The sequence below is a fragment of the Dipteris shenzhenensis genome, chromosome 17, assembly GCF_047967505.1.
Source record: "Dipteris shenzhenensis isolate YYH24624 ecotype China chromosome 17, Dip_SZ_1.0, whole genome shotgun sequence".
In the NCBI taxonomy this organism is placed as follows: domain Eukaryota; kingdom Viridiplantae; phylum Streptophyta; class Polypodiopsida; order Gleicheniales; family Dipteridaceae; genus Dipteris; species Dipteris shenzhenensis.
Genome location: NC_141612.1, coordinates 34,129,369 through 34,155,280, shown reverse-complemented (window position 1 = coordinate 34,155,280; position 25,912 = coordinate 34,129,369). Strand labels below are relative to the sequence as shown.

General features: G+C 42.5%; 1 protein-coding gene across 1 annotated transcript in view; it reads right to left on the bottom strand.

The window, feature by feature from the left end:
• CCP1 (P-loop containing nucleoside triphosphate hydrolases superfamily protein) overlaps nucleotides 1-24,918 on the bottom strand; it is a 50,496-nt gene extending 25,578 nt beyond the window's left edge. The window contains exons 1-8 of the mRNA XM_087388392.1: nucleotides 24,627-24,918; nucleotides 24,368-24,541; nucleotides 24,199-24,254; nucleotides 22,477-22,542; nucleotides 22,180-22,287; nucleotides 20,972-21,038; nucleotides 10,720-10,804; nucleotides 3,888-4,048 (exon numbers count right to left, since the gene is read on the bottom strand). Of these exons, the coding sequence (XP_087244518.1) occupies nucleotides 3,888-4,048; nucleotides 10,720-10,804; nucleotides 20,972-21,038; nucleotides 22,180-22,287; nucleotides 22,477-22,542; nucleotides 24,199-24,254; nucleotides 24,368-24,541; nucleotides 24,627-24,872 (963 nt within the window). The 5' untranslated portion in view covers nucleotides 24,873-24,918. The remainder of the gene's footprint in view (nucleotides 1-3,887; nucleotides 4,049-10,719; nucleotides 10,805-20,971; nucleotides 21,039-22,179; nucleotides 22,288-22,476; nucleotides 22,543-24,198; nucleotides 24,255-24,367; nucleotides 24,542-24,626) is intronic.
• Nucleotides 24,919-25,912: the final 994 nt, after the last annotated feature.

Sequence of the window (25,912 nt, the reverse complement as noted above, 5' to 3'; positions counted from 1 at the left end):
ACAAAGCACAAACACTGCTGTACTGGCTGTACTGATCACTTCTCCCACCTCAGATGAGGTATTGCACTGAGTTAATATGCATAAACCACTTGGCAAACACCCAAAAAAAAAATTACACTTCAGCCTGTCACAAAACCTGCAACAGAAAATGGGATAAATCCCAAGCAATCACCCTTCTGCCAAGGGGATAAAATGCATCTGAAGATCTCTGTCGGTGACCCAAGTGCTATCAAACAAAATCTGGGCAAAAGCCCCTTGATCTGACACCTGAACCAAGTGAAGAACACCTCAACACTGAGGTAGCATGCAATATGAAAATCTCTCTGACAAAATCATCCAACAGTGTAATGCATATACTGCCCTGTGTAGAAATGACATACACAGATCCCAACGTACAAACACTCAATGAGGAACCTTTTGAGCACTGCCAACGATGGACAGTTAGGGACCGAGTAAACTCGATGCGCCCTGGCCAAGCGTGGCTCAACTGAGGTTCTCTGAGTGTTGCACAAGAAATGTGACCTGCAAGAAAATGTCACCTCGACACTGCGGAAAACAAGACAAATATGTGCTCTCTGGCACCACACTGCCTCAAGGCATACAAAGCATCACCTGCCGGGCAAAAGCCCTATGATCTGCTCACCTGTAAACTGAGATTCAAACCCAGTAAAAGCATATGTCCTCTTGCAAAATCAAGGCATTACCTTCCCAGAACAAAATAACTGTGCAATCAACCACACACTGTGGTTCTCTTTTCCTCAAGCACGAGGTAAATGAAGGTACTTGCTGTACTTTCAAGAAAACACGGTTCTGTGAACTGAAAGATGATCCTGAATCAAGAGGAATGAAGAGCAGAGTGCTCTTTCTCCTCTCTTTCTTCCCCAAACAAAAAAAATCTGCGCCTGCTATACTTCCTGTACCTGTGCAAAAGCCAGATCCAAGGAGAAAAGTTTCCTCTGACACAGATCCCGAAAAAAAAAATACCTCCCTGCTGCAAAAATCGGAAGCAGCTCCCTGCTCAGTTGAAGGGCCTGTCAGCTTACAGTACGGTAGTCTGTACTGTACGGCACAGGGCCGTCCGTACGGCGCGCGAAGGGAGCCTGCGGCTGCTCCTGCGCGATGCGCCAATGCGCTGCCCCCCGCTAAGTGGCGCGCTGCTGTGCCGCCCTGCCCTGCTCGATGCGCTGCCGCCCTGCGCCCTGATCCGATCCGTGCCCACGCTCGATGCCTGCGCCCGCAATGCCGTCGCTGCTCGAAGTTGCTGCTCGAAGCCCGTCCGTACGGCTGTACGGACGACGTACGTCCGTACGGCGCTGCTGTTTTGCTGGCTAGGTAGAGGTCGAGGGGTAAGGTGGCTGGTCAAGGGTAGAGGGGAAAGGTGGCTCTGATACCAGTTGAAGGGCCTGAAGGGGGAAGAAGAGCAAGAGGGAGAGAGTGAGAAAAAAAAGAGAGAAGACTCCAAATGTGCGGGTGTGAAGTGATGAGCCACACCACAAACTCATTAGTTTTATTAGGATTAGGTTTTACCCTATGACTGTCTTAAGACAGTCATAGGTGTCCTATCTTTAATGAAGGGTTGGCAATGTGCCTTTACCCCAACATATCCTATCAATGTGAAACCCTAGTCTCACAAACCATCTATGAGTCCGTGCATACCAGCATCGCTCATCTCCCTCTGCTGCCAACCTCATGGAGGAATCGAGAGTCAACCATGGCAACCTCTGTCTCCCTCATGTGCAGTCCCCATATGATCTAACTCGGTGTAGATATGTGATGGTCTGAAAGGCTGCATCTAACTGGAGTGGAGAAGCACCAAACTCGACCTGATGTGGAGTAGGAGTTATTTTGGCTCTCTTTCTAGGAATAGCTATGGAACTTGAATCTACTCCATGATCACTATGTCGATGAAGTGCGGGCCATGAGGTGTTAAAAATCATAACCTTGATTTTTCCAAGGTTAACTCTCAAGTCTTCCTCTCTACAAAACACCTCTAGGGCAACTAGGTGTCTCTGTGAGCCTGCTGCTGAGGAGAATAGAAGGACTATGTCATCTGCATACAATAGTATATGTATCATTACATTGGCCAACCACGACACATCGCCTCTCAGGCGGTGAATGAATGTCATGATCTCTTCAATATATATCTCAAAAAGCGTTGGTGAGACTCAAGGGGCATCCCAACTTCACCCCTATCGTGCTCTCGACCTAGCTTGATAGGCCTCAAGGGGCACATATTCTCCCTCTGATTGACTCATAGAGACTCTCGTCACCCCCAAACCATCACATCTAGAATATTGGTATAGATGCTAGCCATATCAGACCAGACAAGTAGCCATGCTTTCCTTCTATTGGATGTCAATAGCCTCCTTGCACATTCCTGAGACACGAGATGTGAAGGACCTCAGGAGAGAGCTAGCACATCTAGATGCATCCCAACCTTCCACATCAGTATTCAAGGTGCCTGACCTATCACAAAGATGAGTAGCCACATGGACTGTGCACGTCAATTGCAACCTATTGTGGGGTTGCCTTGCCACATCAGTTGTGCCGGTCTAGCATGATGCCATGCCTTTACTCCATGCAACAGCCATAAACTGCCACATCACACCAAACTGCCACGATGGCCCATGAGGCTGTCCATATATCTGCCCATCCATCCACCACCTATGCTATTGCTCATGGAATCTTCTCATTTGCATTGCCTTATAGGTGAGCATCTACCTACGTAGATGTCGGATTGATTTTGCAACAACCCCCCACCCCCCCTAGCGAAGTGTCCAAACTCTAGACTATTAACAGTGTGTACCACGCTCTTCACGCCTCTTTCAGCCCAAAGAGTGCCTTTCAGAGTCTACACACTCTACTTCTTGGGATGTGAAACTTTTACATAGACTTCCTCCTCTAGGTCACCTTTTCGCAATGTTGACTTCACGCCCATCTCAAGTATTGGCCATCTCTCATGTGCAGCAATTGCAAGAACCAATGTGATGGTGATCATTCTAGTTGGAGAAAGTTTCCTTGTGGTGGAATCCCCCCACTTGAGCATATCGCTTTGCTTCTAGTCTAGGTCTTGTGCTAGTGGGAGTCGGAACCCTCTCCAAATGACCTAGAAAGTTGGGGAAACCAAAGATGTAAAAGAGGACTCCACTCTTGTGGCACTATCTATAGCTCTGGCTAGATGAGAACCAGCCAATCCAAGTTCTCCATTAAGTGGAAGAATCTGCTGAGCTGATGGAGAGCGTTGGAAGTCGGATTCAAATTCATCATTTATGTTGGCACCCACCATCACTTCCTTACTGAGAGGTTCATTGCATCTCACGTGCGATATCGATTGGCACTATTCTCCCTTGGCAATCCTTTGTTGCAAGCTTTCGATACTTAGGTTGCTTTGGCAAATATGGTCAACATTTGTGAAACCACAAAATGACTTGCTGTTTTCCCTCCTAAGTTGCATTGGGGTACACAACTACTTATGTATTCTTTTTCTACTTGATAAAATGATCCTTTCATCACCCAACAAGAGAAGGCAATTAAAAAAAGCTATCATTTTCCAATTATTTTTGTCGACCATGACAAGCTTCAGCACGTGCCCTTCAAGAAGGAAGATGTCCTCTTCCACTTCTGCTACCTACTTTTAAATCTAGTGAACTGGCCAATCTGGAACCTAGATTCTTGAATTCATAATGCTTAGATTAAATTTTGACTACAAAATAATGCCGTTGCTCTTAATCATTCAAAAAGAGGCCTCACTAGGCCTTTAAGCACAGCAGATTCTCCTTTTCCTAGATTTCACAATAATAAATAGTCTCATTTAATAAATCCTTTACGCCCTCATCAACTACAGCTTACCACAACCTGTCAAAAGCGAATGAGTTATAATTATATACCTGAATGAGAAGCTCTGTCTTTAAGCGACGGCTAGCTTCGTGTTCACTTCGTCCTTCCCCACGCTGACTTATTATAGCATCAATCTCATCTAGAAAGATAGTAGAGGGTGCATGATGCCTAGCAAGCTCAAACAAAACTTTCACCAGCTTTTCAGAGTCACCTACATAGAAAACATACAATGTTGTAATCACATGCTCAAGACAAGACAGCTCAGCAAATATCAACTTCTGCATTACTTCATAACAAAACCATAGATACTTAAAAATCACTTAAATGAACAATTGTCTTGTAAATATATATATATGTACTTGAAACTCATGAATGATAATTAACTTCAAAACAAAAGTATAGAAGCTTTAAAAATCACCTAAATGAATTGTCTTGTAAATATACATATATGTACTCGAAACTCATGAATGAGAATTAATCTTTGTGACTTTAAGATTAACCACTCGATTAATTTGAGTAACATGGGCACACTTTACACCAAAGTTATGATTATAGAGAGTGGACAAGACAGCTACCGCTGGTGTGATATGGGAATCTCCAAGTCTCAAGTTTTGGGATCCATGAAATTAGATCATGCTGACGGTAACTCTAAGAGGGTGCAAAGGCAGGCAACATTCTTCATCATAGCTAACTCAAACGCAAGGCAGTGAAAATGCCAAGAGAGTTGCCAAGTAGCAATGATTTTGGGAAGGGATATGATGATACTTTGTTGTGTTATGTAGGATATTAATTTCCATTAAATGTGGGACATGTTAGATATAACTTCATAAAATCCTAAGTCATGAACTTAATACATTAAATATTCAAGCATAAATAATAGTCGTGAAATTAATACATTAAATATTCAAGCCTAAAGAAGCATTAATCAAGACGTTACTAAGTTCAACATATCAAGCAACACATTTGTTTTGATTATTAAAGGAGTTGTGATAATAAGACCCATTTCAAATGCAAAAGAATTGTTGTATCAGTAATGGAATCCTATGCTTTGGAGTGAAAATTCGGTTTCTTTCAAACCCACGTACTGCTCCAATTGGAAGTTAAGGTAGACTATAATTCACAATGTTGGTATAGTTACACATAGTAAGATAAGTTTTATTTTTTAGAATCTTCCCAAATAGTGGTTTCCACAAAGCTATGTTGAGTACCTTGACAAGGAAATTGTGAAAAAGCTCGCTCCCTTTTTTGGGCCCGCTCACTTTTCCTCGCTCGCTCTATCAACTGCCTCCCTAGAGAGCAACAGATCTGTACGTTATGCACACTGCCAGAGGTGGAGACATGGTTTTGGAACACTTTCTCGACTGATCTACTTTCATGACCACGTCTGCATCGATCTATATCTGAAGGAGATGCGGCACCATAGAGATGACCTATTGCGGCAACTCAAACAATAGGATGTAACACCACCACACGAGACAAAGATAAGTCGGGCAAGGGACATGTCATAGCCTTCTATACATTCGAGTCAGCCCCAAAACAGAGTGGTGTAGCTAAGGAGAAGATAGCTAACACAAAAGCAAAGTGGATCAGCGGGAAGAGGCGTGGCAGAGTGGGTGAGCCAGAGACACAGAGACCACGCATGATGCAGAGGGTGACCAAAGCATGTATGATGGAGGTTCAGCCTATCTTAGCTCTCCTCAGAGGGAACCGGCCACCATCGATGTTTGGTAGATTTCATTCATGAGGTACTCAAACACCGCGAGAGGATACTTCGAGCACGGAGACAGGAGCAGACTTTTTCCTTGGCTGATCTCTCTCAGTGCTCTATCACGGAGTTTTTTCAGCCACATCACATGGACCCCCACGAGACGAGGCCTCGACATGACCGTGACCCAGAGTCTGTGACCCGACAGCTCAGACAAAGGATTGGCACACAGATCACACTTGGGGACATCCCCTCCCTGATTAGAGTCGGAGCCCGACCGACGGGGTTCACAATACCCCTAGTTAGACGCAGAGCTACTGCACCTTTGAGTGGCCGACAGCACTCTATTGCCAATTTCATGCCCCCATTGCCTCGTGGTCTTGATATATCTAATAGGGCCTGATCTATCAAGACCATTATAAATAATGAGATCATATATCCAATAGGGCCCTATTGGATAAAATTGGATGCATGATCTCATTATTTATAATGGTCTTGATAGGATGCATGATCTCATTATTTATAATGGTCTTGATAGATGGCCCGGCTCAGGTGGTCTCACATGCTTTTCACATGGGGGAGGCTCTAGCGTTGTTGATAACATCATGGGATCCCCTACCTTCACATCTTGCATCACTGATTTTACTATAGTACCTCTTCCTCCAGGGGCTAATCATACCTACCTATTCTTTAAGTATTTGTTGTCAGAGAAACAAATTCCACTTACTCATTGTGACATTGACTATAATGTGGTGAAGCATTCAAAACCACATCATGATGTTTTAGGGGGGAGATGAAGAAGTCTTCGTGATGAACATAATTTTTTACATGAAGACGGGCACGTCTCCTAGTCGTAGCTCTGCGTCTAGTCAGGGCTAATGTGACCCCTGTCGGTCGGGCTCCAACTTTAAACATAAAGAAGATATCCCCAAGTGTGATCTGTGTGTCAACCCTCTGTCTGAGTTGTAAAGTCACTGGCTCCGAGTGTCACGGACATGTTGAGGCCTCATCTCATGGGGGTCCATGTGATCTGGCTGAAAAAATCAATCTGGTTGGTGTGGCTCCGCTCTTTGTGGGCAATCACCGTGTTTGATACAGTCTTGGCTCTTAGTGGGTAGATTATTTTTGTTTTGGCACTTGCTTGGGTTTTGGAAGAGAATGGGGTATGTTTATTCTCGCTGGAGTTGAGACAGTTTTAGATATAAAGTAATTGTATATCGATTTTAGGCTCTGTGTGAGTGTATTTCTTCCGATTGTTTTCCTCATTCGTCCCCATTCAGATTAAGGGGGATGTAGGAATAATCTTCATGGGGTGACTTAGAGGCAGACTAAGGTTTGGAGGGGGTGACTGATTCATACTTTGATTGGTTGTATAAGTTGGTAGAAGCTTTGTGATTGGACCAAGCAAGGCATGCGAGATGATTGGTTACCTTTGCATGGTAAGTCACGTGGCTAGTGTGGCCCTTCGAGGCTTTGATGCATGGCGACTCTTCTGGAACTGACGTTGCATGGCAGTTACTCAGCACGTGCTCTTGACACATAGGTGATCATGGAAGCAGTGGTGTTCAACAAAGAGAGCTCAGTGCAACTATCTTCACACTCTTTTCCCAGGCTGCGAGACTGTGTCTTATCCCATGAGAGTCGCTCCTTGTTATCAGATCTTTATGTAGTTTCTAGGCTGAGCAGCTGCTCCAAGTCGTGTGAGTCCGTAGAGTCCTTAGAGGTGTTTGAGTCCTTTGTAAACTGCAACAAGGCCCGTAGGCATGAGCAGTAGTCCTTTGTAGGTATCGGATTTCATGAGTTTATATTTTATGCAAAACCTTGTTCTCCTCTTGCAAATACACGGGTACTTAATGCATGAACTACAACATCATTTCTAACACGGGGGACTTCTCAGACACTCAAGCATACATAGTCAACATAGCCACGACAAAAGTCGTGGTGACTGGGCCTCACAATAAATAGACTGATGTCACTCTCAAAGGGGAGCCTTTGGAGACAATCAACTCATATAAATATCTAGGGCTGGAATTTGTCAAGAACCACAAGTGGAATACACGTATAGAAAAAAGAATTCTGAGGGGGTTGAAAGCTTTCTACAGCTTCCCAAACAAGTGCAAGAAGGCACACCTATGGAATTGGGAGTTTCCATACACTATGCATGTACAAACAGTGTTCCTTTATGGCTGTCCAGAATGGGCTCCCGGGCTCTCTAGGACCATTGGAAAAGAATAGAAACTTATCATAAAAGATTTCTCATAGGGAATTGGGAGTTTTTTTTCAAACACCCTACCCCATCCTACTGGTATGACCCCTCTCATACCCATCTCGGTATGGCCACTGGATGACACCAAGATGGGATGAAATGGATGAAATTATGGGGCATAACAGCTTCTGATATACCAAAGGATGCATGTGAGATCAGGGAGCCAGGGGCTAAAATGTGGTTCTACAAACAGGAAATTAATCCAATGGACAGCTATGGGATGCAAAAATACCTTGGGGAAGACGTATCGATGTTTAAAAGGCATTTGATATGATTTAGAGGTGGAGAAGGAAAGGTGGGGAAGACCTAGGTTCCAAGAGAAGAAAGAATATGCAAAAACTGCCCCACGAGGGAGGTGGAAAATGAGCAGCATGTACTCTTAACATGTCAGCCCTATGCCTATGCACAAATTAGAGAAAGATATTATGACAACAAAGACAACCTGAAAATCCTATTAGAGCAGCCAGCTACAAAGCTAGAAAGATATCTAAAAAGAAGTTTTTTGGAACATTGCAACAAGGTACTTGGATTAACACACAAGCTAGCTCAGCAATTACTAGTTACATAACAAGTCTATAGTATTTTCTTTCACCGGATGTAAAACATCACTATTTGTTGATAGTGATCACCAGTCCCGTTGATCCTAAAGGGAAGACATGATATGATTTGTCAAAAGCCTCTATGAAAGAGAAGGGGAAGAAAAGATCAGCCACAACTATACTGTCAAAGCAACAGATGGAGTCATAACGGAAGAAGACATGGGAAGGGGTCTGAAATAGCTAGCTAATGGGAAAGCTCCAGACACACAAGGGCTAGTAGCAGAGATGTTTAACATGGAGAGGGGAGAAAACAAAGAAAGTGCTTACGAGGCTTATGAACATGTCTCTAGAGGAAGGGTTTCCACTAGAGTTGCAGATAAGCAGAATTGTACCAATCCATAAGGGGGGGGGATAGCACGATGGCAAAGAATTACCGGACAATCATGGTAAGCAGCCTAATGGCAAAGTTACATGGCACTATCCTTGAGCAGAAAATCAGCAAATGGTCGGAAGGAGTGAGGGCACCATCCCATGCAGGGTTTCACCCCAAGCACTCTATGGTTGACCATTTGGTTGCCACACGGGCTGCAACTGAAGGAGTCAAAGATAGGAACGAGGCTGTCTACTGCTGTTTCATAGATTTCAAGAAAGCCTTCAACACAGTACCGGGAAAGAGGCTATGGGAAAGATGGGAAAAGCTTAAAGTCCCTCAAGAACTCAAAGAAGCCACGTACCAACTCTATGAGAACGTTCTAGCTGAGTTAGCGCAGACGCTGGTAGATTGACCATGCTCCAAGAGGAAAGTTGTAATAAGGAGTGACATAAGGGTTAAACAAGGCTGCCCTCTATCACTGACACTATTCGGTCTTTTTATCGATGAAAAGGAAGAGCGGATGAGAATACATAGCAAAGAAGGTGTGCAAATCGCAGGATACGATTTGCTAATGCTTATATATGCAGATGATGTGGTATCCTTTGCAAAGAACAAGGAGAGTCTACAAGCACATTCGGATGCACTGAGAGAGTTTTGCAAACACTCGGGAATGCAGGTTAATATAGACGAGTCAAAGGTGATGGTCGTCAGGACACGTAACAAACAAGTGGATGTCACATTTGGAGGGGAGCCCCTGGAAATAGTCAACTCATATAAATATTTAGGGCTGGATTTCACCGACAACTACAAATGGAATGCATGCGTCGAAAGGAGGATTTTGGGAGGTTTAAAAGCTCTATATAGCTTCCACAATAAATGCACGAAGGCACATCTGTGGGATTGGGAATGATAAAGTTTATGTACGCCATGCTTGTGCAAACAGTAATCCTTTACGGATGCCCCGCTTGGGCACCTGGGCTATCTAGGATTCACTGGGAAAGAATAGAAACTTTACATAAACGCTTCCTAATAGGGGAATTAGGGGTTAAGGCATAGACACCCCACCCCATCTTGCTGGCTGAAACAGATATGATACCTCTAGAAGGGAAAACATTGTGTCAATTCATGGCATACCTCAACAAAGTTGCGAAGATGAATGACAACAGGATACCAAACAAAGCGACTCAAAAAGAGATTGAACATCACAACAAGGTACTAGGTCTAGCTCACAAGCTAGCCCAACAAGTACTTTACTACATGACAAAGCTGTAAGATTTTTCTCTTCACTGGATGTAAGGGATCACTATTACTTAATAGTGATCTCCCCTTAGATCCTGAAGTGTCTCACGCGGACTTTAATACAATCATCATCATCTCTCTCTCTCTCTCACACACACACATTTCTTTGGTCAATATTTTCTTCCATTGTTCGTGCATGTGTGCATGGTGATACTTCTCAGAAGCATACACCGACGATAACTATGGGTTGTGCTTTTCGAAAATATAAAGATGTATCCGAAACTTATTACAATGGTTGAGCTATTACCTAATCATGCAAGCTACCTTCATAAAAAATGGTTGAAACAAAGGTTCCCATTATCAAACTACTTTCTTAAACATAACATCATCTAAAACCACTTTCGCTTCTCCTAGACATTTTAACGTGGATTTTCCTTTCTTCCCAGGAAAAATCAACATAACATTATCTCAAACCACTTTCGCCTCTCCTAGACATTTAACGAGGATTTTTCTTCCTTCCCTAGAAAGAAGAATTCTAAAGCAAGTATATTAAATATTTAGCAAGAACATACCCCGTCGAGAAAAAGGAGAAAAAACAAACAAACAAAAGGAGCCTTGCTTAGCCTCCATTCAAAATTTAAGAACACGTATCACAAATAAATTATTCTAGGCAATCCAAATTCTCATACAATTGAACATTGTTTTAAATTAAAGCCTAATATCATAGTGTAACAAAAATTGCTAAGAATAAGAAACATACCACGCCATTTACTGACAAGCGAGGAGGCCGAGATGTTGAAAAATGTTGTCTTACACTCAGTTGCAACTGCCTTAGCTAGCATTGTCTGTACATAGTCAAAATAGACCACAAAAAGATAAGCAATATATATATACCTTTGTAAGACTAGAATATATCCAATCATACAAATTTAGATTTTTTGTTGTTCTAAAGTCCAAAAATCTACACAGAAAATAAAAGAGAAAACGAAAGAGAAGAAAAAAGAGGTAACAAAAACTTTTTTGAAAAACAAAAGGAAGACATACTTAGCAACCAAAGCAACACTTATGTCGTCATCAGTGCCCAAGCATAAGCAGCAGCTATATTGGGTTTCTAAAGACCCGCAGAGTCTCTTGGGCAAACCCAGTGCTTACTAAAATACGTCAAATAAACAAAAGAGAAAGAAAGCAAGAAACAAAGAAGAAAAGAAGAAGGTGACTAACATGGTTGACACGTACAATCACATTCGATGCGTGCCGTTCGATATTAGTGCGGTACTAAACGAACTAAAAAATCTTAGGCGTACGTCCAATGGTACGTTTGATACCCCAAAAAAAAGACAGAGATTTTAGAGTTTTGGAGTAGGTACTTGTACAAGCTTTAAAACTTGTACAAACATGTTATATAGGTGCTTGATGGAGATAAAGACTGAGAGAGATGGAGATGCTTGATGCAGCTTGAGCCTTGTCACTTGTTGGAGATGGAGATGGGAGAGTCGAGGCTCAAAGTCGGAGGTAGATGCTTAGTGTGAGATCATGCTGCGGAGAGAGGGGGTTCCATATTTAGGAAGCCCAAGATCAATTTGGCAGAACCACCACCAATAACAAAACCAGCCATCCAAAACAAATGAACGCAAATAATAATAATAATAAATTTAAAAAATTAAAATAATAATAATAATAACGTATGGATCAGATGGGACGGGACAGTACGGAACGTACAGGACGTTCCGTATGTTAAACGAGGGCAACCATGGTGACTAAGTAAAAATAAACAAGCGAATCAAGAAACAAAGTCTTCCAAAAAACAGGAATAAAATCTCTCTCTCTCTCTCTCTCTCTCTCTCTCTCTCTCTCTCATTTAAAACAATAAAAACTAAATGGACCCCTTACACTTATGTACCGCTTCCTACAAAGATGCAAAATTACATTCCTCTCTCAAAAAGCACATGCTCAATCAAACTCTCTTTTGAAACTAAAAGAAAAACGGGCTATTCAGCTCCCCGCTTTTTGTTTTCAACTTACGTTCAATCATTCTAAACATGCCTAAGGCTGATACACCATAGGCAAAAGACTTCATATCTAAGATTGTGCGTACTTTTTTCATTATTTTTCTTGGATTATACCTCTTGTGTAAGGAATATACCAATTGTTTCGATGAACCTCCTATTTTTAATTATAGTAGAAAGAAACATTGTAACACAAACCTAGCATCTAAGATTGCATGCTTCAATAACTCTATATGAAAAGGTATCTTTGTTGGATACAGGGAGGAATACAAGGGAGCAACAACATCTGCAAATGGATATGAAGAAATTACATGTGGTGTCCTGTCTAGACCCAAAGTCCACCAAAGAGTTGACCAATTAAGTCAACCCAAGGGTTGACTGAATCCTAATTGGCCTACAAGGCCATACCAAGGCTAAGTGCTAACAAACCCCCCTCCATGATATGGCTGAAATATCATGGATACATCTCAAGTATACCTAGAAACTATATCATGGTTGCACATATTCGTCCAAGATGGATATAGCAACCTATGATAGTACAAGGAGACCAACATCACGTACCTCAACTCATCTGGCACATGAACATAGGCAATGCAACCAAAAATTTTCAGATGAGAAATATCTGGTTTCCTACCAGTATACATCTCCTCTCGCGTCATGCCATGTATTGCTGCAGTGGGAGTCCTGTTCACATTACGTAAACTGCTGTAGCAACTGCTTCAGCCCAATAATAATCTGGAAGGTCTTTTTCATTTAGCATGGCCCGAGATACCTCTCCAATATGCCTGTTTTTCCTTTCTGCAAGTCCATTTTGATGTGGGGTATGACTGCATGAATATTGCTGCTTTATGCCATGCTCCTGCAGGAACCTTGCAAACTCATTTGAGAGGTACTCTCCCCCTCCATCTGACCTTAGGCATTTATTTGCAGGCATGTTTCTTTTTCAACCATAACTTTAAAAGCTTTGAAGTGCCCAAACACTTCACTTTTCTTTTTCATAAAATACACCCAAACTTTTCTAATGTAGTCATCAATAAAAGTGACAAAATAGTGACAGCCTCGAATTTAGGCAATCCTGCAACAATATTTTGAGCTTGCATTGATTTAAGTCGCTGTATATTAACATGACCAATGCGTTTATGCCAGATATCAATATCTGCAACTACACCGGTCCCATGTGCAAACATTGCTACACTCAATTCAGACATGTCCACATCCAACGTAAACATCCTGCCCTTCTTCTTTCCTTTTGCTATCAAGCGACCGTTATTTTTCATATCCTCAACAAAGCATCCATGAGGATTAAATCTGACCTGCAAGCCCTGCTCAACCATTTGACCAACAGAAACCAGGTTCTTGGTGATATTCAAGACATGAAATACATCAGACAGATATTTCTTTTTTCCATCCTGCATAGACAAATGAATTTTACCAATCTGCACAATAGGATGTGCAGTATCATCACCAATCTCCACAAATCCTGGTCTTTCCATTTTCCTTGCATCCTGCATCCATTCTGCATGACCTGTCATGTGGTTTGATGCACCTGAGTCAACATACCACACATCATTTCTTTCATCTGCACTTGTCACATAATTGATCATGTGCTGCACCATAAACAGATGCTCATTTCTGTCATCACCCTGTCTACTAGAAGATGCATAATTGCCTTGCTACAATTTTTCATTCATAATGTCATTCTGCTTTTTGTAGCAATCTTTAGCCATATGACCCATTTTACCACAGTAGTAGCATTCAATATTGCTGTTTGCATTTTGGCCTCTCTGCCATCCACCTCGGCCTCTTTGGCTCCCCCTGCATCTAGAGTTACCACGTCCTCCTCCATAGGACTGGTTTTCTTGAGTTTGCTGCATATTCTGATTTCTACCACGGCCTCCAGATCGGCCTCCTCTACCTCTGCCTCTGCCTCTGCCTCTGCCTCTGCCTCTGCCTCTGAGTAGAAGACAGTTTCTTTTGAAGTTTCTCCTGAAGAAGATGCACCACCATTTCTCTGCTCTTCAGAAATTAGAAGAGCAAACAACTCCTCAAAATCAGGAAATTTTTCACGGACGGCAATGGATGTCCGGAACTGTGCATAATCCTTTCCTAGACCATTCAAGGTCACAGAAACTAGATCATCATCTTCCACTGGCGACCCAATGGAAGCAAGTGCATCTGCAATTTTCTTCACTTTCATGTGATAGTCATTAATGCTCATATTTTCTCTCTGCACATTGTGCAACTCCTGCTTGAGCTGCATTTTCTTGGCTTGCGTATTTGTGCTGTACATTTTTGCCAAAGTATCCCATGCCTCCTTTGACGTACTTGCATCCTGAATATGCACAATCATAGAATCCGAAATACTGATAGAAAGCCAGTACATAACTTTTCTGGCTCTCTCATGCCATCCTTTAAATGCCTGCGTTTCCTATTGATTGGGAACATTAGGAAGAACTGGTTCCTCTTCATTTCCTGTAATGAACTCCCAATAGCCTTTTCCCATAAGGAAATTTGTCATTCTAAACTTCCATGCTTGGAAGTTGTTCTTGTCAAGCTTTTCAGTGACAATCTGTGAAAGAGAATCAGACGCCATTACAGAACACTGCAAAAAATTCTGACACTGAAAAAAACACAGCTTCTGCCTCACACGGCCAAATCTGCAAAACTGACGAACGTGGTATTTGACCACACAGTCACTTCCTAGTGACGATTTTGCATCAACAGGCAACAAGGATGATTCTGCAACTCCCAGTATCTCAGCGCATATACTGCCCTTACCCGCAGCATATACTGCCATCTCGCCACACCGCGAAGGGTGTCTCAATCTGAGACAGAGCACTCTTGCACTTCCGGCTGTGCTTCCTGCAGAGATTTGCTCCCAAACTCGAAAAAGGAAAGCAACACTGGTCCTCTTACCAGGACACCGCAAACTTGGTTTGCTTTATTGAGCTCCTTACCACGAACCAGGCTCTGATACCATGTGAAGATAGTGGGAGAGAGGGAAGGAGTCTCACTTGCGGCTTTCTCACATACACAATGGGAAAATACACACAAAGGTGGAGGCTGAAAACAGTTTTCCTCTTCTTAGTTGTGAAAGCCAAAAAGAACTCTAGTACAAAGAAATAGAAGAACCCTATATATGGGTCTCAAACCAAACTCAACTAACTAAGGTGGCATACTAACTGAGCCACGAACTAGAGTAGATAAGGATAGTTGTCATCCAGCTATTATTCGGGGACGGTGTACCAACCGCATCTGCAGCTAACAAGTCGGTGACATAAATGCACAACGGTCACCCTGGCATATCACGAGTGGAGCTCGATATCTCAACATGTAGCTGCCCACATACATCACTTTATGAGGTGCAGCTTCCTGATGCACCAAAGGGTCCCATCTTTTGGAAATGGGAACCGATGTTTTGCCCCCAATAAGCAGCCCTCACATAAATGTTTTGTAATTGCATGCATGAGTGGGAGATCTACCACCACGTCCTTTGAATGCATCTTCACCAAACTGTTTAGTTTAGATGCCCCAAACTCTCATGGCATAAGTGAGTATCAAAATCACAGATTCAGCAATGGCATTAGCCTCCATAGCAGCCTGTTTTTCAATAAATATCAAGGTGATACAGCCCGTTGACAAGTGTCCCAATGAGTACAATACAATTATTGTGCCGGCGGCTATCATACACGGCACAAGGATGACCGTCAAAAGGAACTCTGAAGCCGTGTGGAGATGGCTGAAATAGAAAATCAGATTATTCTTGATACCTCGAACATACGAAACTTCCACAAGTATCACTGTATCATCTAACGCTGATTAGACTTGCACCTAACCAATCCCTTTACGGGATAAGCTGCATTGTTTGCATGAGTGAAAATGCCCCTGTGTGGAGCATCACTCAATGAATGAAATAGAGATTTGCAGGTTTAGAAGCACTGCTGTCAAAATACCAGGCTGACTTACAATCTGAAATAGATAAAGCTGAAGCATGCATCTCCAGATTGTAGTGGCCAGTCACAACAAATGCCCACTCATCTTGAGCCAAGTCTGCTGCCTCATAAGGGTGATGATGGGCAGTAGGAGCATGTATTGTATACAGCGCTTCTTATTCCCCATCAGTAGGAACAGAAGATGATGAGGTGCCAGATGAAGGTTGGGGCTTGCTCTTATTTTTCCCCCCTTTGTGTTTGCCCCTGTGATCAGTGGCAAATGCTTGATCTAAATGAGTAGAAGCAATCATGTTTCTATTTTGACTTTGACGACTCTGCTCCTCCTACATAAGTAGGAAAACAAGCTGATTGAAAGAATAGTGGTTGAGGTTACCCATTGCCACTAGCCTCATTGTCGTAGCAAATCCCTGGTATGACTCACGAAGCCCACCAAGTGTCGTAGACACAACTTGTGAATCTAGGACAATCTTATGAACACCGATGAGCTGCTCTCTAGAATCCTTAATCTGTATGAGGTAGGTATCCATGCCGTCCCTTTGTTCATCTTAACACCATCGAGTTGCCTACACAAATAGGCAACCCTAGCCTCATTCCAAATCTGATAGAGGTTGGCCAAAATATCCATGCAGCCTTGGCTGTCTTGCAAGACCGAATGTGAGGTATAACCTCCCTTTTGCTATTCATAGCAATCAATGCGTGTGCCTGTGCAACTCTCTCATCCCAACGAATCTATTCAGGTGTGGGAAGCACTGTGGCAGGCACTGCGAACAGAATGGGGTATATGAACCAGAAGTGGCAATGGTAGCCATAGCACCACCTGCAGTGGCTAGGTGGCAGCAGATGCCTCTGCTGAGGAGACAGGTCTAGCCTCTAATCCGGATACAATTCCCCAAAAATTCCTCGATACTAACAGGTGGTGCACCAAGTACGACCACATGGGATCATTGGTACCATCAAGTCTATCCTCAATGGCAAGCATTCCAAATGACTCATGGATTGCCATTGCAAATGAAAATTCCCCAAGAGAAATTGCCCTGCATATGTTAAAGCCTCAATGCTACAATGCAATGAGCTGGCTGCTCAAGAGTGGACTGCAAATCTGCAAATGTAAACTCAAAAAATAACAACGTCTACTAGTGTAAATGCCACAGAGGGCTGCTCAAACATTGAACAAAAATGCAAAAGGCTGGCTTCAAAAATGTTCTGCAAAGATGGGCTGCAAAAGTGCAAATGCATGTCCAAGGAATACACCCCCCTGCAAAGAGTTGTCTTGCAAAAGTATTTACATTGTGGTAACATCCCCTCGGCTTCTATTCAGTTGACCTCAACTGAAAAGCTTCCTTGTAAACATTCAAAAGTTGTGGATGATCAGACAACATGTCTTCATCCATCCACTTGGCATCCAATGCCGTATAATTCTTGAATTTTACAAGGTACCTATAAAATTCTTTGCCCTAAGGGCCTTTGCGTACGGTATGGTACACCATCTGCTCTGGTTGAAGAACCTCCTCCAGCTCATCCACTTCTGGTGGATCCTCTAATATTGCTTTTGTAGGCTCTGGCCCCTGAAATTTCTTTAGAAGACTCACATGGAATGCATTGTGAATCCTCCAATGCTCTGGCAATGCTAACCTGTATGCAACCTCATTTATTCTTTCTGTAACCCTGAAAGGGCCATAGTACTTGGGAGATAACTTTGCATACACTTTCTGTTTGTCTTTCAACTTGCGGAGCCTAGCTTTCTCGAACTTTAAAAGTACCCAATCCCCTTCCTTGAGATCTAACTGTCTCCTATGCTTATATGCAGCTCTTTTAAATGGCCTCTCTTGCTGGCACATTGATCTTGATATTATTGTATGCATATGAGTGGCAATTTTGTATTCCTTAGTAGAGGGGCTCCAGAGACACCTTGACACCCTACAGTTTTTTTATGAGTCTCATGATTTGAAAATTGAAGGTCAACCTTGGTAAAACCAAGGTTATGGTCTTCAATACATCTCGAGCCACCATGCACCAAGAGCAGTTCACATTTGGTATTGTCTCCTATCCAGACCAGGGATGCCTGGCAGCCTTCATCCATGAGGCAATCAGGGGATCCCCATGATACGAGGCCTCGACATGATCATGACCCAGAGGCAGTGACTCGACAGCTCAAACAGAGCGTTGACGCACAGATTACCCTTGGGGATATCCCCTCTCTTTTTAGGGTCATAGCCCGGCCGATAGAGGTTACTGTAGTCCTTGTTAGGCGCAAAGCTACAACCAGGAGATGTCACAGGGCCACACTTGTGAGCAGCCGACAGCACTCTATCGCTGATTTCATGTCTCCATTGCCCCCACCCACCATGATGTCCTGATGTTAGTGATGATGAAGAGGAGGAGGAGGAGGAGAAGGAGATTGATATATAGCCCACCACTGACATGACTATGTTGTACTTAGTACTATCATTTTGCATTTTTTGCACTCTGCATTGGTGTGGATGCTCATTTAGTAGCTCCACCCTCATAGCTAGTTTGTACTAGGATTTTCACAGTCTCATAGACCCATCGATCTTCTAAAGACTCTAATAAACTCTCTCTCTCTCTCTCTCTCTCTCTCTCTCTCTCTTTCACAATCTCATAGGCCCATCGGTCTTCCGAAGACTCTAATCTCTCTCTCTCTCTCTCTCTCTCGACGAAGAAATACACTCTCTCTCGGACTCCTCGACGAAGGGATGCCTTTTTGATACACTTCCTAGCTCCCCTAGTCACCTGTAGGCTCTTGAATCTCTGTCACTTGGCTGCTGCCGGTAGATCACATCTCGAGAAGGTGTTGCATACATGGCTGTTGGTCTTACTTGATCAGGAGTAAGCCATCGGTTCCTCACCAAATCATACAGCAGAGTTCACTATGACACCACTGCAAATTGATGCCATCTTTCAGACAGTGACATATCTACACAAGGTATGCCTAGCTAGAGGCTACCGAGGCTGGCATTTCAATAAGTAGAGCCACCATATCATCAAATGTGATAGTGACAAGCCCTAGAGCTTGGAGGGTCTGCTCAATACGAGGTATCCCTTGCATACTCTTCATAAGGACAACCATTTTATCCTCATCATCAGGCGGGCTTTTCAAGCTTGAGAGTTATTAAACAAGAGATTTCAAATCTTGCTAAATGATCACTCAACTCTTCACTTTGTTCCATTTTCAAACCATAGAACTTGAGTCTCAAAAAGTCTTTAAAGTTGGTGATTTTGTTACCAAATAAGCTCTCAAAGCGATCCCAAATCCCCTTAGCAGTTGACTTGAAGTCCACATGATGAATGAGAGAGTCGACCAAGCAAAGACCAATGACAAAGCACAATTCCAATCTTCTTGCTAAAGATCAAGCTAAACCTAAAGAGCCCCTAAGGAGATACATGCAGCCACAGATGAGTTTCACGGCCTCTCTCTTGAGGAACATTATGACTGGGATTCTTGGGCTTTCTATGCCCTATATGATGTGTGTGTTTCATTTGAGTCAATAAAGGTTCTCAGCCTTGAGTAGTCCCTCTAAAACGAATGTATTTGGAGTCAATAAGGGTACTCTTCCCTGGGTAGTCCCCCAAAAATGATTGTATTATCTTTTACGTTGGTATGATTGTATGACCACCCAGTTCGGAGTAAGGGCGGGTGACGAGTGATGGTCTACCCTTGCAAATCGCAAGCTAACTGAGAAGTCACTATCACACGGAAGGTGTTGAATAGTTGGACTTGCTCTTTGCAATATTGCGGACTTGCTCTTTGCAATATTGCGGTGGAGGGGGGATAGGTCTGCTCCTTACTTATTGGGTCTCACACTCTTTGCTCTAAAGGGGGGTGTTGGAGAAATCATAGCCAAAGAGTGTGTTTTGGTGTGTTGTACTAGGAGTTCTAGTAGTGGTTCTATGTGTGAGTGCCACGTGTCACTTTGGGAGCTATCCCATATACATTTGGTACTAGAGTGTGTGCCTACTCTCTATAAAGGCTTGTACTTCACTTGTCACATCATTGAATGAATGAAAGCCTTTCCATTATGTTTTCATTTGTGTACCATTTCCTCTCACCCTAGCCTACCTTCTCTCTCTCTCCCCCCCTCAACACCATGTTTCTATCGTTTTGGATCCAATCCCTTGCTGACAAGCACAACTGTCAGATTCTTACAATCTCAGCTAATTCCCAGTAACTTTAGAAATCTACAGTTCTATTCTCTGCTTATGTTCTATTGAATCCAGTACATCGAAAATTTGGGGAATCGTTGAATTCAGTGTGCAGAACAGTAAAAATCATTTAGCTCTGGTTTTTTTCTGCATTCCAATGCCTACCAGAAAGTCCAGAAGGCAGGGCTTATTGGAATCAGACCCCAGAGGGAAGGTGAGGCAATTAAGGACCCCCTCAGGTCTCAAAGCATTTACATTTTGGGATTGGGATCTACTGCAGCAACACGGGCTGAAGGAGTGAAGAGCCTGAAGGCCATAATCAGGGCTTCATGGAAGCCATCCATCAAGAACGAATGCAATCAATGCAAAATCAATCAATACAAAGTTGTTTGGGCCCTATAGTCCAAGAATTTAGGGAGCTAACTAATGAAATCAACCTCAACAATCTGAGAATGGAGCAAAGGCTGCAAAACCTATTTGCCACTATGAATAAAGGGTGTGATCATAGAACTTGGATATCGTCTTAAGTTATTGCCACATGAGGCCAAAACGAATAATCAAATTCTCCCTTGGTTAAACTCTTGGATAAAGCACGTTCAAAGGATCCTCAAAATCAGTTGACATGACAATCATGCTCGCTCGATGTAGGCTCTGCTTTTTGAACAACCAAACATGAAACTGAATCTACGGCTGAGATGTATGAAAGTACAGAATCACACTTCAAATAAGGATTGGCTGAATCAAAAAATTCAAATTTTCTAAATAAAAACTGCTGCAAATTCTGCATACAGCTAAACAGAGTTACAATTATCTATGAAGCTTTGTATATGCTCTTATATCCTATGTAGAGCTCCACATGGAACAAAGATGGCATGAGCAATGAAGCACTTACCTTGCCAGTTCCTGGAGGCCCAAACAATAGAATCCCCTTCCATGGTGATAACAAACCCGTGAAATATCTGTTTGATGAAAAATAACATTTGAGACCTTTCCATTCAGGCATGAGATTCTTAATACCTTCATATTCACAGCTTCTTGTTTATATTCATTAAACTTAAGATAGATATTTTTCCTTTGATGCTTTTTTATACATGGAATACAAAAAAATAGACCTAGCACTATATACATATCAGAGGCACTGCAGAGTTTGCTATCACAGAGCATGCTTAGATTTTATTCAAATCCATAAGCATGGTCATGTCAGTTGCATTCCCATCCTGAAAATGAGATTGCTATACAAATCACTCCTTAAACCCGAGATCAAGCTGTGCGCAATGGTGAGTGCCAGAGAAGGTGTTCGCAGGGTCTACTGCTGCCAGCACCTCAGCAGCGGCCTTATGCTGCTCCTAGGCAGCCCTTCCATGCAGCCACATGTGCCCACATAGCGCCATTCCATGCTGCCCATTCTCACTCATATCTGCCCCCGTGGCAGCCTTCTTTTCTGCCCACGTGGCATCTCTCTGACCCCAAATCCTACTGCGGCACATCCTCCCCACATCCCCCTCATTTGTTGGCTCACAGGTGGGGGGTGACTACTATATCCCAACAGATGCATGTATGTGAGACTCTTCAAAGCTGGTCCTGGAATGACCCCTTGCGCTTCCCCAAGAGGTATGCTTATATATACATTCATAAAATTTAAATATTTTCAATCTTATATATTAAAATTTTATTTGAATGAGCAAAAGAACAAAGGAGAGAGGAAAAAGAGACTAGGGAAGACAGGGTTTAGAAGGGGCATGAAACAAAACCAAGAGTAAACAAGAAAATTAACTTAATAAGCAAAGCTACACTTATATTCTCAAGTATGCTTGCCCTCTCTGGTACAACATATATGTGTGTGCACGTCTGCGCACATGTGCGGCATGCACGTGTGCGTGCGTGCATGTGTGCATGTGTGTATGGGTGACCTCACGACATAGAACAATTGAAGCGGGCTTTTTGTACATGCGTGCACATAAATACATAAACATAAATACAGATACTTCATGAAGTCCAAAACTTGTTTGTTGCAGATTACTGACATTCACAAACTTCCTAATTATTTCCTAAAGTCATTCCATAAGGTCGGATGCACTTCAAAATCTGTCCAAGACTTACTGAGGATACTTGATGGGCATCACCACAGCCTCCTTCAGAAGTCGCTTTGCATCTTCTAGACCCTTAATTTCATCCCACCGCACGTCAGGACTTCCTTGGAGAATATCTCTGCAGAGATGAGCCAGACAACATCAACATCAAAATATCATACTAAATTTAAATAGGACATGCTCTTTACAAGTCTTATCCTCATTTATATTGATTAAAAGGAAGATGCAAAACATTTTCATATATAATAAGAAAGAGAGAATTAGTAACAGCGGCAGAGCTCAACAAAATGGCCTAGAGTGAACATACCGGCTAATACTTTCTGCTAATGCCCGCATTTCTACCGATTCAAAACCTGGTATAAGGTTTTTCAGTCTGAAACATCATGACAGAATAAAACATATATTTTAAAGAGAGCCAACCACATGATACCAAATAGCTACCTTTACAGCACAAACTTAAAAAAGAGCAGAAAAGTGATTCTGCGAACTAATAATCATTTGACATCGCTTGGGATCTAAAAAAGACACTGCTCAAAGCACAGTTCCACCAGCTGTAGAAAACTGAGCATAACACATTACACCCAGACAATCATGATCAAAGACACCATTGCTAATGAGCATCTGCTGATGTGAGTATCAAAATGCAAAGCTTTTCATGAGTTGACCAGCAGACACGCAATTCCCATTTAGCATATGCACATGTACAGGCCAACAATAATGTGTTACTTCGAAAGCTGAGAGGACTTAATAAGGCTCATAAAAGCATGTTTCCATGAATGCTTAAATCTTCATCCAGTGTTAACGTGAACAGTTGATTTAGTCCAGAATATCTACTGATAGATAGATACAGCTTGAAGATACTTAATTCTAGACTGGACACCTTTCAGATTTGGAGTTACAGTTGTAATCTTAGGCTGCTAACTTTCCCATTGCACTACCCTCTTAGCTGCATTTTGCTCCGACCCATACAAAAATAAAATGCCCTCGCTCACCCCGTACAAGCACAATAGATAGCTAAATTTGACAACCTTTTACGTGCTACTTCCTTTCCTTTTACACTATGTAGGATTTTATAAGACCAGTGGAGGCCCCCTTCCCCTTATCCCAACAACTCCTCTCACCAATCCCATGTGGGCCACAACACCACGCATCGAAGCAAGTGCTCCATCAACTCCCAAAGAAAAAGCTCTCAAGAACAAGTCAAAGGCATCCTCAATCTATGGTCCATGACTATGCAGCTCCTCACTTCCAGTTTCAGTTCCATACAAGCGAACCATACTCACACACTATTGTGATTAACCCTAGAATAGTAGATGACCTGGCATCTCAAAGGGCCGATGGTGTGCAATATATACCATAGATCGTGGTGGTATGATTAAAAGAAATGGCAAGATAGTAGTACTTAGTCAAAATGAACTCAAGCAGCAGATCATTCAACAATGCCATGATGGCCCATGTTTGGAACATCAAAGTGTCAAGAGGACATACTACCTCCAAAACATAGCCTAGAGACGTTCTAGGACTGATGAAGAACTCACCGTCCGCTTGAGACCTTATCTAATAAAGAATTGAATTCTTGAGAGAGAGATGATAGAACAAAGGAGTTCCAACTCTACCCACCTTAGCTCAAAAATGCATATAGGCTACCAGAAGGCTGACCCTCAGCTTGGAATAGCAAACAAAAACTGAAATAACGTACAACAGTTTTCTCACTTAATGAGCCCATACGCTAGCTTGGAACTATACATGCTGCATCTCAACCAGGCATATTTTCAAGCTTAATCCAAAGAAGAGTTCTATCCCCTACGTTAGACACTCCCTTGTAAGGAATTAAGACAACAATTCGTCAGCATCTCCTGAAGTACCACAGCTGAAAACCAAACTAAAGCTTCTAGTTTCCAACAGTTTTCAATTGCCAATACGATTATATTAAAAGGAACGAAATGACAAACCGATCTTCGAGACAAACTTACATTTCGTCCGTTGAGCGGAAAATGAAATGAAATGCCGATCTTTGAGACAAACTTACATTTTGTCCGTTGAGCCGTTCGCTGCCCCAGAATTTTCTGTTGCACCTCCGTTAGCCTAGAGAGGTTGCAAACGGCGGCAGTTCACATAAGCAATTTGAAAATTACAAATCGATTTCACGTACGCTTGCTCTTTATAAGCTACAAATCAATCCTCCAAAACAAATCCACCTTAGTCATCAATCGCTCGTACACAGCCATATCCGCTTTAGTCGTCGTGCTGCGAGGAGGATCTTTCTCAGTGCCCTCGGCACTTGCGTGAAGATTCCAAGTCGCAGCATCCGTGGCTACGGAACCGTTTTTCAATTTCCTTCCGAATTTCATTTCGTACATCGATTCAAAGTCCTGCAAGCATGGCCAGGAAACAAATCACATAAGCAGGCTGAGAAAAGATGGGGAGGAAGGGGACGATAAAGGGAAGGGAGGGGACCTCAAAACTCCAGCGAGTGAGAGAAGGAAGGTCATCAACAGGGGTTTGGCTGTGCATTATGCAAGAAAGGAAGCACTGAGGAAAAGGGAAGAGGAAGAAGGAGCTGCAAACATAGAGCGAGCAGAATGCAGGAAAAAATGGAAGGATGAGGTGATGAATGGCAATTGGAAGAAAAATGGAAACAAAAAAAACAGCAGAAGAAGAAGAAGAAGAAGAAGAAAAAAGAAGAACACAAAAAGTGCACATTACACATTGCCAGCTGGATAATATCCTGCCGCGTTGTCAACCGCCCCCCCTTTCCCCCCCCCTTTTCCTACCCGGTTGCTTTTTTGTTGCTGGCCTGCCCTCTTGTTAGCCTGGCAATTGTTCTCATTTTGTATCGCTGAAATTCGGAATTTTTAGAATCATTGGCCTGCCCTCTGGATAGCCTTCGCAATCATTCGCATTTTGTAACTCGGAAATTTGGAATTTTTAGGATTAATATGCTTCCACATTAACTGTGATGATTTGATTGGGTGGCCATCAAGTGGGAGTTAAGTGCACTGATGGCTTTGAGACGAGCTTGCAGTGAGCATTCAAACCTTAGGGCCCCTCGCTTTTATTGTCATTCCATTTCTCTCTCCATTCAGTACCTCCTTTGTTTTAAACATGGTGAGCGGGCCTTATGAATGACAAACGTCATTCATTTCTTTCACTTGTTAGCCTTGCGATTCTGTTTCGGTATCACTATTGCATAACCCCTTCCATGCATCATGTGTTTTCATCCCCCTTCATTGAGTAGGGGACACCAAGTTTTGATTGTGACTTTATGGCCATTACCTATGGTCCATGATTGTATACAATTCTCCAAGTTTGCCTCTTTCCCTAATCTATCATCCAATTTCTAACTTGATTTGCTTTTAGTTTTAACTTTATTGCATGCAATCCTATTCACAAAGTGAAACTTATCCCTTTCATTTGTTTTTGTAAAATTCTTATGCTCCTAATATTTAATGCATGACCTACTCTTCATTCTATGAGCTTGCATGTGGGCAATGTGGGGTGAGCTACCTAACCTTTTCTCTAATCGCATGTCGTGTATTAAAGTGTGCGCTAGATTTGTCATTCTCATGATGCTAACTCGAAAAGACTCAGCTTTCAATGCATGCAAATGTCCTTAGTTTTTATAAAATAATGTACATGTACTTATTAAACAATGCGAGTAAAATTTCAAACTACAAAAGTATGAATCACAGGCATTGAACAACAAACCTCACTTACCATGCCTTAACATATTGAGGTGTGCA